We start from the raw sequence: 17,756 nt of genomic DNA, 5'->3' as shown, positions 1-17,756 counted from the left end.
GTCTGAACTGTAGGTGTCTTCCGCCTCCTCTTCTTCTTTTTTGAGAAACGCCCGAAAGTGGGCGGGGTTCCGCCGGGAAGGGCGTGGCCAATGGAGCGTGGACCCAAGGCGACATTGACGTGGTTTTGTTTTGACGATATTGCTAAAAAAAAAATAATGATCACGGACAACGATAAATTGTCGGGAAAACATTATTTTGATTCTGAGTCCTTGATTTGGAGGCTTCGATTTTGATCCTAAAAAGCAGAATACGAGCCGCGGTACACGACAGAATCCATGACAAACAAATGAATGGGACCACGACAAGTCATCGACAGTTTTGAGTTTGAAGGGCACTTTTATTAAAATTCACTCCAAGGAATAAAATTCAATACTGTTATTTGGGGGGTGGGGTGCGGTGGGGGGGGGTGTCCGGGGACGGGAACGCACTCTGACCCTTTGTGGTGAAACTAGATCACACTCTAAAAGCCAAACCCCCCCGTTTGAAAGCGGACTACGGCCTGAATAACTGGAAAGGCTCGGGACGGCCGACTCGTCCCAAACCGGCCCTCGGACGAGCGTTCCCCTCGGTGACGCTTCTACCGCAAGCTCACACGAATCACTGGTATTACTCCAAAAATAAAACACCGTTGCCGTGGCGCCGCTACACTTCAGCGAGAGAGCAACTTCGCGCATTTCCCTTCGGATGAGTTTTTTTTTTTTTTTTTTTTTTTTTTTTTAAAACACTGCTTGTGTCGCGGTTTGGTGGGCGCGGCGGACCCCCCGGACTGGAGAACTAAGGGAACACCTTCAGGTGATGGAGAAACCACAGAACAAATCATAAGCGTGGTCGGAAAGATCAGCCGCCGGCGAGCAACTCCGCCTGGCTAGTGTTGTTTTTTGTGCTACGTACAGACTATTCTGAGCTAAATAAGACAACGATTTCAGTGGGTTTTTTTTTTTGTTGTTTTTTTTTCGGGTCCTTTCACAAGTCCAGTCGACTTGAACGCGAACGTGGATCAGTGTTTCCAAGCTAAAGACAAAACAAGAAACTCGGCAATAAATATTAGTATTGCTGCTAGTGTGCGTCTCCTCAAAAGGCGTGGTCTCTACGTGTCCGGCGCGAACCCGTGCGAGTCTCGGGCGCGGCGTCCGTCGCGCGGGACGCGTCTGTTCTTTTTCTTTCATTACTTATTTTTTGTTGTTTGGCCGTCGCTATGACAACACGGTCAGCGTGACGCTCCCTTTGGTCTTCTTCAGGATGCCCACGGCCTCCTCGTGGGTGACGCCCTCCAGGGTCTGCCCGTTGACCGCCATGATCTGGTCGCCGCGCTTCAGGCGCCCGTCCTCCGCCGCCGCCCCCTACAACAGCGCGCACACACACACACACACACACACACAGTACAGGGGATAAGTTCATTTAAAGTGGTAAACCATCAAGTTATTTTGCTGAGAAAATCCAATATTTGATACTTTATTTCGATTGGACCTCATAAGCTCTTTCAATTCGCTTGCTCTATGTGCTGTTTGCATTGTTGGTGGCGGGGTCCGCCACACGCAGGGAGCGGGAGGCAGCCGCGGTGAATTTGGTGAAGCGGCGTTGTAGCTTGTTGCGGTCGAAATGGATGAACGGTCGCGGAAAAAAAAGGACCAATTAAATAAACCAAAGAAATGAATCCCCCTCAAGTGGCCAAGAAAAACAAAACAATGTCAACGGACGAGGCGACAGCGAAGCTCTCCAAAAACAAATTTGATCTTGGAGCGAAAAGACGAGCGGTAACCTGGATGTGGCGGGAGTTGAATGGAATCCGGGACCTGTCGTGGAAACCAGCCAAAATGGCCGACCTTATGGATTACCACTTTAATGATTCAAATCTTCTTAAAGTCTGAATTTGTCATTTGCGCAATTCCCTGGTGATACAATGTGCAACCAACATGATAATGAATATGAATGAATGGAGGAGTTAACTTTACAGAGTTAGTTACACTTTACACTGAACATTTTGCACGTTCCTGCACTAACTGTACAGCTTTATTTAAAAAAATAAAAATAAAAATAAAAAGCCCCCCCCAAAAAAAACAGCCTTAGTTGACATATGCGTATACACTTCACCAATATTTTACTTATTTGGTTTACATTTATGTTTCAGGTGTGCACCGAACACCAAAGACAAATTCCTTGTTCGTGTGAACTTGCTTGGCCGTGAAGACCATTCTGACTCTGACTCTGATTTTATCACATCCCTAAAAGACAGCGGCGGCTGAGGAACCGATCAAACGTCATGGAGGTAAAATAAGCGGCGTATAAAACCCTCGAACTCACCTTCCCGAACACCGTCTTGACGTAGATGGGCAGGTCTCCGTGCGGGCTGCCGTACCCGCCCACGATGCTGAAGCCCAGTCCGTCCGGGCCGCGGTCCAGAGAGATGGTCTTGTACTGGGGCGGGCTGGCGGGAGGTCAGAGGGCGAGGTCACATTCATCATCATCATCATCATCATCATCATCGTCGTCACGTGCATGTGGGTATACGCTCCCACGCGAGGTATTCGGGGAGTGGTACGAACCCGATATCGTCCTGGAAGATGCAGCTGGGCGTGAGGCCTCGGGTGGCCGGCTCCGAGGAGGGTCCCGTCACCGTGGCGTCGCCGCCCCCGACCACCTGCAGGGCGACGCGGACGCAGATTTAGCTTTACAAGTTTTTTTATTAATTGTTTTCCATACGACGAAGAGGTTAAAATCCAAATGCAGAGAAATGGACTATATCAGCGTGTGCATACTTATGTATATCTACTTTTCTGTATCTACACGCTGATGGAGCTCTGTTTGAACCTTGTGGCGCTGGTAAAATATATATATATATATTATATATAAATAACGGTGGTAATATAAATATTGCACTTGATTCGGTGTAAGTTGGAGCTTGAGGTTTTGTCTCGTTTTCTTTACAGTGTTTCAAAGCCGCAATGTGAGAATTGTGAAGGACTTGGTTGTCGCAAACAAATCCTTGAGGTGAATCGTTGCTTGGGAACCACTCCGGTAAAAACAGTCAGCTGTGCATCACGTTTGTTATTGACACTCTGCATTCTTCCGACTAAATAAACAGTTTTGATAGAGATTCTGTCCAACTCTTCTGACTCATTCCCCCGTGCTCTGCTTCATCAACTGAACCAAAGGAACTGAGTCACCAGATCCAACGACTCTTTTCACCGAGCGACTCGTCCAGAACCGACGTATGTACATACTGTATATATGTATATACTGTATGTATATACTGTATATGTGTGTATGTATATACTGTATGCATTTATGTGTAAATGTATATAATGTATATACTGCATGTGTATATGTGTATACTGCATGCATGTATATACTGTATGTGTCTGTATACAAGTGTGTGTATATACTGTGTGTATATGTATATACATGTATGTATATACTGTACATATATGTAAATGCTCGGCCGACCTGGAGCTCCACGGTGCCCGTGGCGTTCTTCAGGAGGGTCACGGCCTGAGTGTGGCTCATTCCTTCAGCCGGCGTTCCACATATGCTGACGATCCTGTCTCCGATCTGGAAGGAGGCAAACGGGGTCTGGTAGCAACCGGGGTCTGGTGGCAACCAAAGCCTGGCGAACGGGGCAAACGGGGTCTGGGAGCAACAGCTACAACAACCGCAAATGTCGACGGAACGGAAACGACGGAAACAGCCCTGCTCAGTGTCCGGATGGCTGGAACGTTACGTTAAAAGAAACGGCTTTTACACAGTACCAGCACATTTACATGGCCCGGTTTTCAATAAAGCACTCTGTATATTTGGGACGGAGAGGGAGAGTGCTGGGTAGAAACAACAGGTTATGGACTCCAAGATTCCATGAACTGTTATGAAAAGCCTCCTTCGGGTCAGATGGTCGGGGAAGGGCTGAGGAGCTGCATCTGGCCAGGACTCTCTTTCCATATGAGTTCAAGGATTTTGGACTTCCCTCTGTGAGTGGGTCTAACGTGAGTTGATACAGAACAGGTAAGAAGCAGGTGAGAATCAAGGTAAGTATCGGGGGCTCAGCGGGAGATTTAGGGTTTTAGGAGATCAGAGATGCCGACCGGGGTGCAGAGGAACTTGACTCGTTCTGAGAAAAATAAATCAGACGAAAACCTTGATGTTGAAATGAAGACCTCACGAATTCAAGCATAAGAACCAGACTTCTCAGGCCTAATATTTGATGGCGGACACCACCAGCCCTGTTATTATCTCTAGTCCATGCCTTCATTCACAACGTTAAACAAAGGCCAAACTGTTCCCGCGTTCGACACAATTATTTTATGGACGCAGCGTTGGGGCTTCTTCTCCTTCTGTGGCTTTAATGGAGAAGGGGAGATTTATTGTCCCGGGTTTGTCTTGGGCTATTGTTCTTGCTCACACAGAGCTACAATTGTCCCGCGGGGGCCGCGGGGGTCTGGAGGTCGCCGCCGGAGGCAGGTTGACCTTTCAGAAGGGTTGAGATTGGCCAAGCGAGGGGGTTTAAAAAAAAAAAAAAAAAACACGTGGGAGGGGGAGAAAAGCTGGCTTGTAAAAGAAAATGCATTAAATCCTACACGAGCAGCAATGGCATGCGAGAGCTGAGGCTCCGTCCCGTGGCGCCGCGGTTATAACGTCATCATCCGACGCTTCTACCTTGAGCTGCTGGGTCTGGGCGGCCAGGCCGCTGGGGTTCATCATGGCGATGAAGATGGGGACGTCTCCCAGAGGGCTGCCCTCGCCGCCCGCGATGCTGATCCCCAGAGATTCCGAGGGGCCCTTGGCGAACTCCACCGTGCGGACGTCCTGCCGCTCCAGGGCTGCGGGGACCCCAACCAAAAAATAAACCAACAACAAAATAAAAACCCCACGCATGTATGAAGCCGGTACATGAGGCAAACGCAACGGCATGGCTGTATGCGAGGGGAGGTTTTCTCGGCCGTGCGCTTTACACGGGGAATGGAGGAGCGTAAAATGTCCGTTCCCGTCGTTTACAACTGTTTTTAGCAGCAGCCTCGCTGCGAAACTTACCACCCTGCTGCCGCTTCTCACTGGGCTTCAACGCAGCCTCAACCGGGCAAACGTTCAGGACTTAAAATGATGTGAGGTCTGACGCTGGGCAGCTCCATGTTTTCGTGTTTTTTAACAGAATAACGTTAAAGGTTTTTGTTTTTTTTGTAATTGCTGCAGCACTTCCAGAGCCTTTGTGGTAGGAAGCGGCGCATCTTCCTGTTTCTAGTCTCTCACGTTTACGCGGAGCTGATTTGCGGGAGTATGAGAAAGGCAGCGAAACCCCGAAAAACCTGGGTAAAGGCGCCGTTTGTGACCTTTCTTTTTCTACGTCTGTCAGTTGTGTACATGCTGTTTTCATTTCATTATGTCTAACGTCTTTCTCGACTTGTGCTGTGTTTCTGCTGCTCCAACGCCTGCATTTCCCCACGGGGGTTGATAAAAATGTTCATCTTTTTGCAAAAGGAGGTTTAACGTCCTTTTTGAAGGTTCAAACCTTGGAAAACGTGAACGAGTTCAAAAATGGCAAAGCTCCCCTTTCAGCACCGTCTGACTTTCCACATCCCGCTCCCCCGGTGTGAATATTAACCAAAGCTGCTCTCAATGGGTGACATATTGTCTCCATGGCGACCACAAACCGGCATTTACACTAAGCGCACATTGATTTTCCTGTTTGTTTTTTCACGTCCAACGCTCAGTGTACTCACATTCCTGACTTCCGCTCTGACCGTCAAGGTCGCCGTGAAGGTTTCCCGATTCGGAGGGCGAGTGAGACGCCATCTTGGGCATCCCCGTCTCGCTGATCTGAAACCAGGGCACCCGGTGTTGGCACTTTGATCTCTTGGCTTTAAAGGTGAATGATTGAAATGGTGACGATATGACCGATTTGATTGGCCGATTGGTTACCTGACTGCTCTGAGAGAGCCTCCTCTCGGAGTGGAAGGGCCCGGCTTTGAACCTTCCCACCTCCATTTTGATAGGACCCACGCAACACTGCAGCATCAACACACGTGAGGAACAACGTTGGCAATGGTTGATCAGAAAGAAAAACGGACTTAAAGTGGTAATCCGTCAAGGTTATTCAGTTAAAAAATCTCATATTTGATACTTTATTGAGCTGGCACTTTGTAGGAAAGAGCCATTCAGTGTATCCGCGCTGTGTGCTCCTCTAGACGCTGTTTCAAACACTGTTGTGGTCAATGAACTGTCAATGAGGACATAAGGACCCAGATGTCGAATAAACAACTGTGCCGTTGTGAATCCGACTGCGGGACAGCACAGACGGCGATATAACGAACAATACATTTTCTCTCGAATCTACAGAGGATTTCAACATTTCCATCTGGGACAACATGAATAAAACAGCGACCGACTGATTTTGGAAAAACAAAAGCAACTTTGAATTACACTGCACGTACGGACATCCTCTGTCGTCAAACTGATCGTTAATCTTACAGGACGTCACCCCTGACCATCTCCGGCGGTGATACGTCACATTTTTCAGAATTTCAACGTCGTCGCTGTCACCGGGCGCGGTGAAACGGGCGCGCACACCCACCTTGAGGCTGAGTAACGTGGCTCTACCGCCGCTTTTGAATGGGCCGGAAAACGCAATTTGTCCACCAGCCCGGCCCCTTTAGCCATGGTTTGCCAGGTTATTTTGCGCGTCCAAAACTGTTTCCCGTTTTGTCGCGAGCGTCATCCTTGGGTTTTTTTTTTGGTTTTTTTTGGTGGGGGGTTTCGTTACCTTGAGCATGGCGGCGACGGCCTCCTGCGTGGCCGAGCGGACGTCCTCGCCGTTGACCGACAGGATCTGGTCTCCCTGCATCAGCTGGCCGTCAGAGTCCACCACCCCGCCCTTCACGATGTCCGACACAAACACTCCCGTGTCGTTCCTGGGGGGTGGGGGCGGGGGTGGGATCGTGGTCAATTCGGGGGTTACGCTCGGCGGGGGGGGGGGTTGTTACGACGTGGAAGCGGTAGAACGGCGTCGCTGTCGGACTCTGGGACGTTTCTGGGGAATGGGGTGCACTGCGCTTAAACTGGCAACCCGCAAATCTGTGAATCGAATTATTCCTTTAGTTTTGCCTTTTGTTTTTTTTTAGGGGGGGCTTTTCAGAAGTGCTGGTATGGACACGGTGTGAAACTGCATCTTATTACTCAATTATTCAAATGTTCTAAAATAACTCTCAGCGAATGAAGAGGCTTCCAGCTCATCGTGGAAAACAATGAAACACTTAGCTTTCTGGGTGGGGGCACTGCCGTCCTTAAAGACGGAGCAATATCCTAACTTTATACGCCCCCTAAAACTGAACGCATAACGACAAAACATTTTAACTCTTTTATTTTAAATTCTAAATGACTCGTATTGTGTTTTCTGCAGTTTAATCCATAGCCACTCTCGACGGTCTTCCGAAGCGGCGGGGGCGTGGCCCCCTCCCCATCGATATTCATGAGCTGAGCTTTGGGCGACGAAGTGGAAACTTGCTCACTATCGCCAACTAGAGGTGAGCAATTAAAGTGTTCAGGCGGGCGTGGCTTCCGAATGTGACGCTTGACCTGATTGGCTGTAACGTTAAGCATGGGCGTATCCGACGAGGACCGCACGAGAACCAGAAAAAAAGATTGACTGAGACGGAACGATGAAACGTTTGGGTTGCCAGATGAATTATTTCGATTTTTTTTTTTTTGTTTTTAATCATAGCCATTGCGGTTTCTACACGGTCAGGGATTACCACTATAACTATTTTCCTTCTTTTTTAAATCATGGAAATCATTATTTCTGCACCGTTACAGATTACCACTTTGATTTTTCTCCATATTGGAAAACGTCATAGAAATCCAGATTTCTACAGTGTGACGGATTTCCACTTTAACCATTTTCCTTTCTTCGAAAGAATCATTGAACTCGTGACTTCCACGAGGTCACGGAGCGCCACTTTAACTATTTTCCTTATTTTGTTAAACCATAGAACTCCCGATTTCTACAATGCTATGGATTGCCACATTAACAATCTTTATTATTATTTTTTTTTTTATCAGAAATTGCAATTTCTTAAACGTCAGGGATTACCACTTTAACCATTTAACATTTTCCTGAAAAAAAAAAAAAAAATCACCTTTCATAGACGGGTGGATCAATTTTTTTTTTGTTCAAAGTGACGAGAGGGAGCAAAATGCATCGTGGTGAAGTTACAAGCGCCGCTTAGAAAGTATCGGTGTGGTTGGTTGTCAGGTGGTTGTCAGATTCGGCCTCGTTCGAACCAAACAAAAAGGAGTCGGCTTTTTCCGTCTTTTTTATTTTTTATTTTTTTTGAGAGCGCCGAGCTCTGGGAACAGATCCCAGAGAAGACCTGCGGTGGGTTCGGGAATCCTTTTTTTTTTTTTTTTTTTTCCCCCGCTGGTGTATTTTGGGCGTCCGGAGGTGCCAATCTCCACGTGGATGGCGGGGCGAGAGGGGGAGTGTAAAGCCGCCGTTTATCTCGAACCTGATCGCTCCGTCGCGGCGCCAGGGGACGCTCGCTGTGACGACGCCTCCTCGCCACTAAGTGCAGGCTGCGGATTCCTGCTTCCACCGAGGAGATTTGGGGGTTTTGATTTTTTTGATTTTTTTCATTTTCTTTTTTTTTTTTTCACGTCTTTTTCGACTTCATCTTTTCCACCCCGCAGCCCTCTTCGCAAAGCCGTTGTCATTTTCTGGCTCGGAAAAGAGAAGGTTGAGAGAAAACGGAGTTCTAGACCCCGTGTCTGTGCGGTGTCAGCGGGTCTATTTATCAGATTTCTATGTATTTTATGATCTGCATTTAATTTAAGACCTTTAAAAATTCAATTGAAGACCCTTTTTTTTTTGTTTTACTCTTTCCGGACAAAACCTCACTCATTTGGACAAAAATAAATATATCGATAAATAAAACACGTCGACGCTCGGAAAGGTAGACCTCGGAAAACCCTCAAATTTAAGACTATTTAAGATGCAGCCAGAAAAACCAAAATGGATGGTTTTAATGTTCTTTTCAAGGTCTGGAACCACCCACCGCGTCGCTCAAGCACCTGACGGACGGACGGACGGACGGACGGACGGGGAGGGGAGACAGAACCTCCTGACCCCAGAAAGCCACCGCTCAGCGGGTTCACATGTGGTCGTGCAGAAGATGAGTTTGTTGAGGAAACTATGACGGTGAAACTCAACGCCAACCCCAAACCGAGCCCAAACCAAACCGAGCCCAAACCAAGCCCCCGCCGCTGGTTTTTGGTTTGATTGTACAGTTACAGCCACATTGTGTTGCTCCTTGTTTGTTTTTTTCAGTTTACTTTACTGCTTGAGTGTTTGTTGTTCTACTGATCTATTTAAATTGTTGAATCATTTGGAAGTTATGGCATGCTGTCTGTCCGTCCGTCCCTCCGTCCATCTCCCGGCTCGTCCATCGAGACGGCTGATTTCCGGTTCCGGTGAGAACTACCACTTCCGGTTCCGGTAACGTCGGACGTTTGTGTTCGCGCTACTTGGTTGAGGCCCTTCCCAAACCGACCTCATGCGGATGACTGCTTTGGGATTATCTGCGCCGTCATGTGCCTCCTCTTCCCCGGCTCTGACCCTCGCCGCGACTGTCTCTTCGGATTTTGGAACGTGCACCCTGGCTCGGCTAGCGCTCGGCTAACGCTGGCTAGCCTGTTAGCCTAGCATGTTGCTTACTATGCCGGCATCGACGCCGACATCCACGGACTGTGGGAGCTGTTTGCGCCTGGTCGACGGACCCGGCGCGCTAGGCGGAGTCGGTCTTCGGAGACATCCACAGCCCGCGCGTTGACGCGAAGAAGAAGGGTCAACTGTTTGTGCGTCTGACCTCCATCGCCAGCGCTCGGGCTAAGAACATCGCCTGCTCCGTGTCCTCCGCTGTGATCGGACCGGACTTAAAGACTCCACCCTCCCGTGGCCCGGACCCGTTCTCACTGTGGGTGAGTCGGATCCATCTGACGCCCCGCCGGCTAAGATAGAGGAGCCAGGGCCCAAGTCCCGGACCTGCTCCACCCCAGAGCCTTGGACCCTGGCGGCGAGCCGTGGACGGCGTTGCGTGCGCCCAGCGGGCACTGACTTGGACCGCCTGCCTGCGCCGCCTCCGGGGGGGGGGGGGGACGGGCGGTGCTCTCCTGGCTCGGCTGCTGCTGTCCCTCGGAACTCCTCTGCTGCCGGACCTCCATCCACGCTCGTTGTCGGCTCCTCCACGGTTCGACACGTCGCCCTGCCTGCGGCTAAAACCATCTGCTACCCGGGTGCTCTCGTCCGGGATATAGACTCCAGAATCCCACAGCTGCTGGATCAAAACCCGTCCGCCTCCACTGTTCTCATCCACGTCGGAACCAACGACCTCAGGAGCAAACAATCGGAGACACTTAAAGAAGACTTTACGAAGCTTACTGACGGTCTTCCACAGTCGGGCCGCCGGTTCGTCGTCTCCGGCCCGCTGCTGCTCGCCTGCTTTGGAGACGTAAAGGACGTAAAGTTCACACGTGTCCTCCAGCTACACACATGGCTCAAGGCTGCTGCTCCCTCAACGTGCCGTTTGTGGACACATTCTGCACCTTCGTGAACCGCCCAAATGTCTTCAGACGCGATGGCGTTCGTCCAGACTTTAACGGATCACGCCTCCTAGCCTTGAACGTGGAACTTACGCGGAAATCTTCTGTTCGCTGCTGGTGTTTGGTGAGTCCGATCCACTCTGACACGAACGACTCCCACTCTGCTCTACGAACTCCGGTACTTATAAACCATAGACCGAAATGACGTAACTTCCCTGTAACACACAGGGATCTAAACAATGTTCTACCGGTTCGGACTCAAAACTCTCAGTACCCCGCAAAGCCATGCACCCAGAACAATAAAGATGTCCCCGTTAAACGTAATGTCACTAACTTACAAGTCATTTTTAGTTGATGAGCTTATAAGTACTCATAACCTGGATTACGCTCTACTGACTGAGACCTGGCTGGATAGAAATGGCTGAGTCGCACTCGTTGAGACAGCACCTCCTCATCTCAAGTTCATCCAAACCACCAGAGCTGACCCGAGAGGCGGTGGATGAATTGATGAATTCTCTGAGCTGCTGTCCGAGGTCTCCACCGATTATGATTGTGTAATTATCTCAGGTGATTTTAATGTTCATGTTGACAATCAAACAGACCCAGATGCGCAACACTTCATGAGCCTATTGGAGGCATTTGACCTCACTCAGCACGTTTCTGGACCCACCTACAATAAGGGGCAAACTCTTATTATATATATATATATGTATAGAGAGAGAGAGAGAGAGGGGGAGAGAGAGAGAGAGAGAGCGCCTTGTGTTGCCCTGGTATGAAATGCACTTTATAAATAATGTGTATCTATCTATTGTATCTATCTATTGTATCTGTCTGTCTGTCTGTCTATCTATTGTATCTATCTATTGTGTCTGTATGTCTGCCTGTCTATCTATCGTATCTGTCTGTCTGTCTGTCTATCTATCGTATCGATCTATGGTGTGCGTATGTGTGTGTGTGTGTGTGTTTGTCTATCTATCCATTTACCTCAGGTCCCGTGAGCTGCGTTAAAAAATGGAAACAGTAATATCAGAATGGGTTGCCAGGTAATGAGGTCGAAGGTTAATCAGTTAATCGCTCGGTAGGTTAATTATAATTGAATATACGACAGGCTCTCAACCAGACGATGTAACGCCTCATACACAGATCGACGGAGGAGGAGCTCCATAAAGAAGTGGAAATGCGGCACAACACAAGTGCCAGCTCCCAGGTCTCTGAGGTCCCCCCAAAAAAGTTTTATTTTATTTAGATTTTTTTTTTACTGAAAATACCACTCAGATGATGCATTCTAGCCATTCTAACATGCCTCTAAACCGTCCTGTTCTGGACAGGCCGTTTCAGTTTCTGTTCCAAGATATGTTTCTGAACAGATCTAAAGTGAGAAACAGGCATTCCAGTTGCTGAATCTTCACTCCTATTAGATCTACAAGGCCTCATTTCAAGGTTGGTCCCCACTTTCGTTGCCGTGCTCCAGGCTCGTCGGCGACGGCGCACGCGGGGATTTTTTGATTCATTCAACGTCGCAAAATAAATTAATAAATACGTCTACATTAAAATACTTTTTATTGGTTTTGTTTGGGGAAAGGCCCAGCGGGTCACGTGTCGCAGTCTATCTACCACATTCTTTTTTTTAAATAAAGAAACACAGGAGAATCATTTTTTCAATACTTACATTAGCATCGTCTGCATTTTCGTCACAGACGGTCTGTATTAATTCCTCTTTCTTTCAATTCCGCTTTTGTTATTTCTCCAGCGGTGGGTGGAGTTACTCCTTCTAATTCTCCTATCGCCACGCGACGCGAATCGCGAATATTAAAGGCACATAATGGGAACATTGTGATGTGGGGCGGAATCGGATTTGCCCGAGTTGGGGCTGTTTGCGTTACGTATTTACTCCTCTCCGTACAAACTGTTTACATACCCTGGTACTGGCGTGAGCTGGTACGCAAACACATATTTAGAAACATCACAACAACGGATTTGTGGGGATTATTTCCCCGCGGACAACTGGGAAAGGCGACTGTATGCTAAGTCACGCTCCAACAAAGTGATCCTTAAAAACTATTATAGAGTTGAAAAAAACGATAACAGGTGATGACAGGAATCTAGACCGTGAGCAAGGAGGGTGGAGGAGGAGCGCCTTAAAAGGAAATACAAAATGTAAACGACAGGGCTAAAGGCGATCAAACGAAACGGGTGACTAACCGTCGTCCCACGATGCTGAGGCCCAGGCCCTGGCCGGGCCTCCTGCGGAGGTCCAGGCTGAAGCTGTCCCACAGCTCCTCCTCCTTGTACTGGGCCTCGTCCCGGTACACGCTGAGCCGCACCCTCTGGGGAGTCTGCCGCAGCACGTGGATGGCCTCGTCGTGGCTCGCCGCCCGCAGGTCCATGCCGTTCACCTGGGAACGGGGCAAGATATGGGCGCGGTCACGCCGGAGGAACTAGGGTCTGGAGTATTGAGTTATGAGGAGCTTTTGGTGTTGAGTCTATTATTCGTGAGCAGAGGCGGATAATCCGGGTTCAGAGAAACACAAATTCCCACTCAGGGATTTGGGGTGCTTTCAGTTATTACAGACTTTTCACATTTTAATATTTCTCATTTTAAAATCAATGAACGGAAAGAGGCGACGGATGGGTTTTCTAGCTGCGTGTTAGCAAGTTAAATTCTTTGAGTTCAGGAAAGAACCCTCCTCGATAAAGGAAGGTGTGTGTGTGTGTGTGTGTGTGTGTGTGTGTGTGTGTGTGTGTGTGTGAATAGAGTTATACGTAGATATATAGACAGATACTTTAGCAAAACAGTCCGCAATAATGATAATTAAGTGATGAAAATAGAAAATATGGCAATAATGCACATTGGCAATATAACATGAACCTAAAATAAACCTAAAAATAAACAATGGATGATATTAAATGGGCAATATAGAATAAATCTAATGATAAACAATACAAGCTAACCTGAAAATGAACACTAATAAAAATAAACCTAACAATAAAGTACAATAAACAAAAAAAGGAACAATGAGCAACTGTTTATTTATTATTTATCGTTATGTTATACATTGTCAATTCTTTCCATTTCCCGATAATTGTTTTGATTTTTTTATAAATTGCCAAATGTCTTTCGATCTTCTAGTTAGCCCCGAAATATCAAGAAGCTTAGTAAGACCCTCGAGGAGGGAAATTCGTATTCAGTTTTCCCCCGCACAGTGCGCGGCGCCCCCTAGTTGCCGTGGTTCCTACGTCACCGTAGAGCGTTTTTCGGCCGCTCTTTGACCTTTCCACTCTGACCTTCACTGACCTTTTTTGGAGCCAGCAGTGAACAGTTTGGCGGCAAAGTGTGTGGGTGGGTGTGTGTGTGTGTGTGTGTGTGGGTGGGCGTTTGCATATCGATTGAGCGCCCCCCCCCCCCCTTTAGAAAGACAGAGGTCAAACAGAGGTCGGACCCAAACTCGTGCACGGCAGCGGGAGCCGTCAGTCACGTTGTCGGAGCTGATTTGGAGATTTTACTCATTTTCTGAATGGCTGGGATTCCTCGATCCGTTTCCTTTTTTTTTTTTGATCCGTTTATGTCGCTGTGGAAAGTTTTAAGTTTTGACAAAAAGTCTTCCTGGCTCGTTTAAAAATGCCACGCGGCAAAAAGTGTCAACAAAACAATAAAAAACATTTTTTTTTTTTTTTTTTTAAACGATTCAACTTTTACGTTTTCTTTCCATTCTCGATGCCACAGCCTAGTGTTGGTGAGAATCGGCTTTGTTCTCCGCTGGTTGCCATGGTGATGCCGAAACATGCTCCATTGTCTATTTGGGGGTGAAAAATGAATGAATGGTGCTGTGACTGAAATGAATGGGCCACACTGGCTCCACGTCTTGCTCGAGGACACCTCGTCGCGCGGCCGATCGAACCGGCAACCCTCCGATTCACGAGACGACCCCGCTCCACCCGCTGGGCCACCGCCCCCTGCCACGCCGGTGCCACGATCGTCCCATAGGGGGGTCCCCTGTTGGTCTACACCGAGTCATTATGGGATGTACCGCACCTCCAGGATCTGGTCTCCGGCCCAAAGGCGGCCATCTTTGGAGGCCGCCCCTTCTTCATAAACCTCGTGGATGATGATCGCTCCCTGGAGGGATAACGAGAGAGAGAGAGAGAGATGAGTACAATTTAGTGCAGCTGCTAAGAACAACAATGATGATTATATATATTTTTATTAACTTTATTGATATCAAGTATATTGTACTTTTCAAAATACAATTAATTTATTTATACTATCGATATTGCGATGGACTGGATATCGTTTGGGATGCTGGTTATCGTGACATCACAACGTAGTTTGTGTTGTCTTCACGGGTTGGGATTAGGGTCAGGGATTTTTTTGCATCGTGAGTTTAAGGATCAGCTGTGTCAGGCGTTGAGTTTATATGGATACTGCTATACGCGGTAACACTCTATCGTCTGGGATGTATCGTAGAAACGGTTGAACGTCGCCTTCGGGCTGCGTTACAGTGAAGTCATTTCCACATGACTGACGGATGACTATTTGACACGTGAAATATCCCATGAAAGCACCTGTATTCATTCCCCAAAATATCGTCAAATTATAGAAATACTGGACCGAGCTACTGGATCTATTAGACCGACCGTCTGTGAAAGTATCATTTCAGGTGTGTGTGTGTGTGTCCGCCCGCTCCAGTGTCATCCAGGGTTCAGAGGTTGCATTCCAGAGGCAGGATATATTGTCTTCCTCGCGGCCAAAGAGCCAGACAAAGACGGAGCGCCACCCACCACCTCCAACAACCGGCCCCAAGCCTGACTGAGCAGACAGAATGGATGGCGGGTGGTGGGGGTGGGTGGAGTGGAGGCTGTGACAACATAATTTCCCACATTCCTGAAGCTCCACGTCTATTTCAGTGCTCCAGCGCAGAGTCTTGGGTGGTAACCGGGTGCCACCGCTGAGGACTCCCAGCGGGTGGTAATGTCAAGCGGCCATCCTTGCGGGAGCTCGCGATTTAGCAGCAAAATGTTGCAACTCTGTCGTAGCAACATGGTCGTACAGTTTGGGTTTCATTTGGTGCTGAATTCAAAGTGTGTTGTTTACGGCTGAGAGGTTTACCTGGAAGCGACCGAGCAACGCTGCTGTATTTTCTTTTTTTTTTTTTCACAAAACTGTCGCATTAACCTCAGAAGTCGACGTCGCACAGTTCGGATCCTACTTTTTTTTTTTTTTGAGCGAAACTCAAGGACTTATTACTGCATTCCGAGCAAAATCTGAAAAAAAAAATCTGTATTTTCTTGGGGGGTTTTTTTGTGAGTTGGTTGGTTCTTTATGTTTGGAAAATCAAACAGGACGAGCACTGAAATATTTCTGCAAGGCGCAGGATGCGCTTTTCCACCGCTCAAGATCCCCGGTGGGGGTGATGTCACCGCGTCTGAAGGTCTCTGGAAAATGGAACCGTGGTCCAATAGTCCCAATGGAAATGTCGATTTTGCAATAATTCCAACTCAACCTCAATCACCGTAAAAATTAGCGAGAGCGCGCTATTTTTTGGATCTAATATCTAGCATTGTATAAATTCAAGACACTAAATATTGAAAAGAATGACCTCAGACCCCCCCCACCCCCAGGTCATGGTAGTGGTACGGTCCAGCTCCTACCAGCAGGGTGTCGCAGCCCCCCACGATGCTGAGGCCGAGGCCGGTGCGGCCCTTGGAGATGTCGATGGTGGTCTCGCAGCCGGGGATGATGGGACAGGTCGTGGGGTCGGAGGCCAGCGTGCCGGGGGTGGAGGAGCGACTCGGGCCTGGGGGGGGGGGGGGGGGGGGCGAAGGGGAGAGGGAGAGAGAGAGAGAGAGAGAGAGAGAGAGAGAGAGAGAGAGAGAGAGAGAGAGAGAGAGAGAGAGAGAGAGAGAGAGAGGTCAGACGACTCGTTTTGCCGTTCGTCCTGTTTGGTCTGTGAGGGAGCGACTGGGATTTGAAGACGTGCTTCTGAACCCATTGTTAACCACACCTGTGTTTATTACGTACATTTTCTCAGCTTGCTTTTCCGTTTGCGCGCAATTTTTTCAAATTTCTTTGTAAATGTTGCCTACATTCTTATTTTTTATATTATATTTTTGACTTATTTTGTTTATTATTTGTTGAGGGTTGGCGCCAAGAGTAATCATTCTATTCTATACTCAATTCTAAATAAAATAGCAATTGAATGAGCATTTCTTTCTTAATTTTTTTATATCTTTCAGAACAACAACCCCAAAAAAAGCCCGAAAAGGTGGACAATACCGTTACAACATAGCACAAACATTACATCTATTTTTACTTGAATATTCTCTAGTGGCCGTGAAGCAGACTCACTCCTGATTGGCTCTGGCTCCGGCTGGTCGGGGGCGTCCACGGCGACGGCGCTAGGCATGCTGGGTAGAAGGTCCAGGGCTCCGTCGGAGCCTCCGCCCTGGAACTGGCCCGTTAACGGCGAGGGCGAAGGGGGAGACGAGTGGTGCTGACGCGTGGCGAAGGTGAGCTTCACCGGCGCGTCTGTGCTTCTGAGCAGCGAGTTGACCTGAGGAGAAGAGCGTGAAGGAGGAAGCACGCACGCTGCTATTACGCTTCCTATGTCATTGTTTGACCGTGTCCGTCAATTTGTGGAGTCGAGCCGTCGCAAATCGGGACAAAATCGCCTGCGACTGCGATCGTTTTTGGAAACTCATTAAGATTCCATAATTTTTTAACAAAAAACATTTCCCTCCGAATTTCACGGAAGACTTGAAGACTTGAATGCAGATACGTACAGTTTCAGATCAATGACGGGATATAGCTTTATCATATGCAAGGTTATGTTTTATTTGTAGGGTGAATATTTCACTCTGTTGTTGCAGAACTACTTTCCTCAGCGGAATCTCTTAAACTAGACATACGAGTAAAAAAATAATTTCAAATCGACATGCTGTCCAGACACCCTCGCCCAAAGCGACTTACAACTTATTCCTCCACCGACGGACGCGGCGGCCGTGCAAGGCTCATCGGGAGGAGTTGGGGGTTTTAGTGTCCTGCTCGAGGACACTTCAGCACGCTGCCAGGAGGAGCCGGGGAAGGAACTGGCAGCCTTCCCGTTACCAGATGACCCGCCCTGCCCCCTGAGCCGCCGCCCCCAATTTAGCAAGTGACCGTGTAAACAGGACAGCGTGC

The 17,756-nt window shown here is 48.2% G+C and overlaps 1 protein-coding gene across 6 annotated transcripts in view; it reads right to left on the bottom strand.

Moving 5' to 3' along the window:
* Nucleotides 1-325: 325 nt before the first annotated feature.
* mpdz (multiple PDZ domain crumbs cell polarity complex component) overlaps nucleotides 326-17,756 on the bottom strand; it is a 76,941-nt gene continuing 59,510 nt past the window's right edge. For 5 of the 6 annotated variants that reach the window (XM_080023309.1, XM_080023311.1, XM_080023312.1 and 2 more), the window contains 12 exons: nucleotides 16,926-17,130; nucleotides 16,229-16,374; nucleotides 14,613-14,696; nucleotides 12,782-12,975; nucleotides 6,750-6,897; nucleotides 5,909-5,995; nucleotides 5,710-5,806; nucleotides 4,649-4,812; nucleotides 3,446-3,550; nucleotides 2,545-2,639; nucleotides 2,303-2,426; nucleotides 326-1,341 (listed from right to left, as the gene is read on the bottom strand). In XM_080023309.1, the coding sequence (XP_079879435.1) occupies nucleotides 1,195-1,341; nucleotides 2,303-2,426; nucleotides 2,545-2,639; nucleotides 3,446-3,550; nucleotides 4,649-4,812; nucleotides 5,710-5,806; nucleotides 5,909-5,995; nucleotides 6,750-6,897; nucleotides 12,782-12,975; nucleotides 14,613-14,696; nucleotides 16,229-16,374; nucleotides 16,926-17,130 (1,596 nt within the window). In that variant the 3' untranslated portion in view covers nucleotides 326-1,194. Of the gene's footprint in view, nucleotides 1,342-2,302; nucleotides 2,427-2,544; nucleotides 2,640-3,445; nucleotides 3,551-4,648; nucleotides 4,813-5,709; nucleotides 5,807-5,908; nucleotides 5,996-6,749; nucleotides 6,898-12,781; nucleotides 12,976-14,612; nucleotides 14,697-16,228; nucleotides 16,375-16,925; nucleotides 17,131-17,756 lie in introns of those variants that run through there. The other variant, XM_080023314.1, reaches the window with a different exon arrangement.

Source organism: Zeus faber, assembly GCF_960531495.2.
Source record: "Zeus faber genome assembly, chromosome: 22".
NCBI lineage: Eukaryota > Metazoa > Chordata > Actinopteri > Zeiformes > Zeidae > Zeus > Zeus faber.
This window is presented reverse-complemented; position numbering and strand designations above follow the sequence as displayed.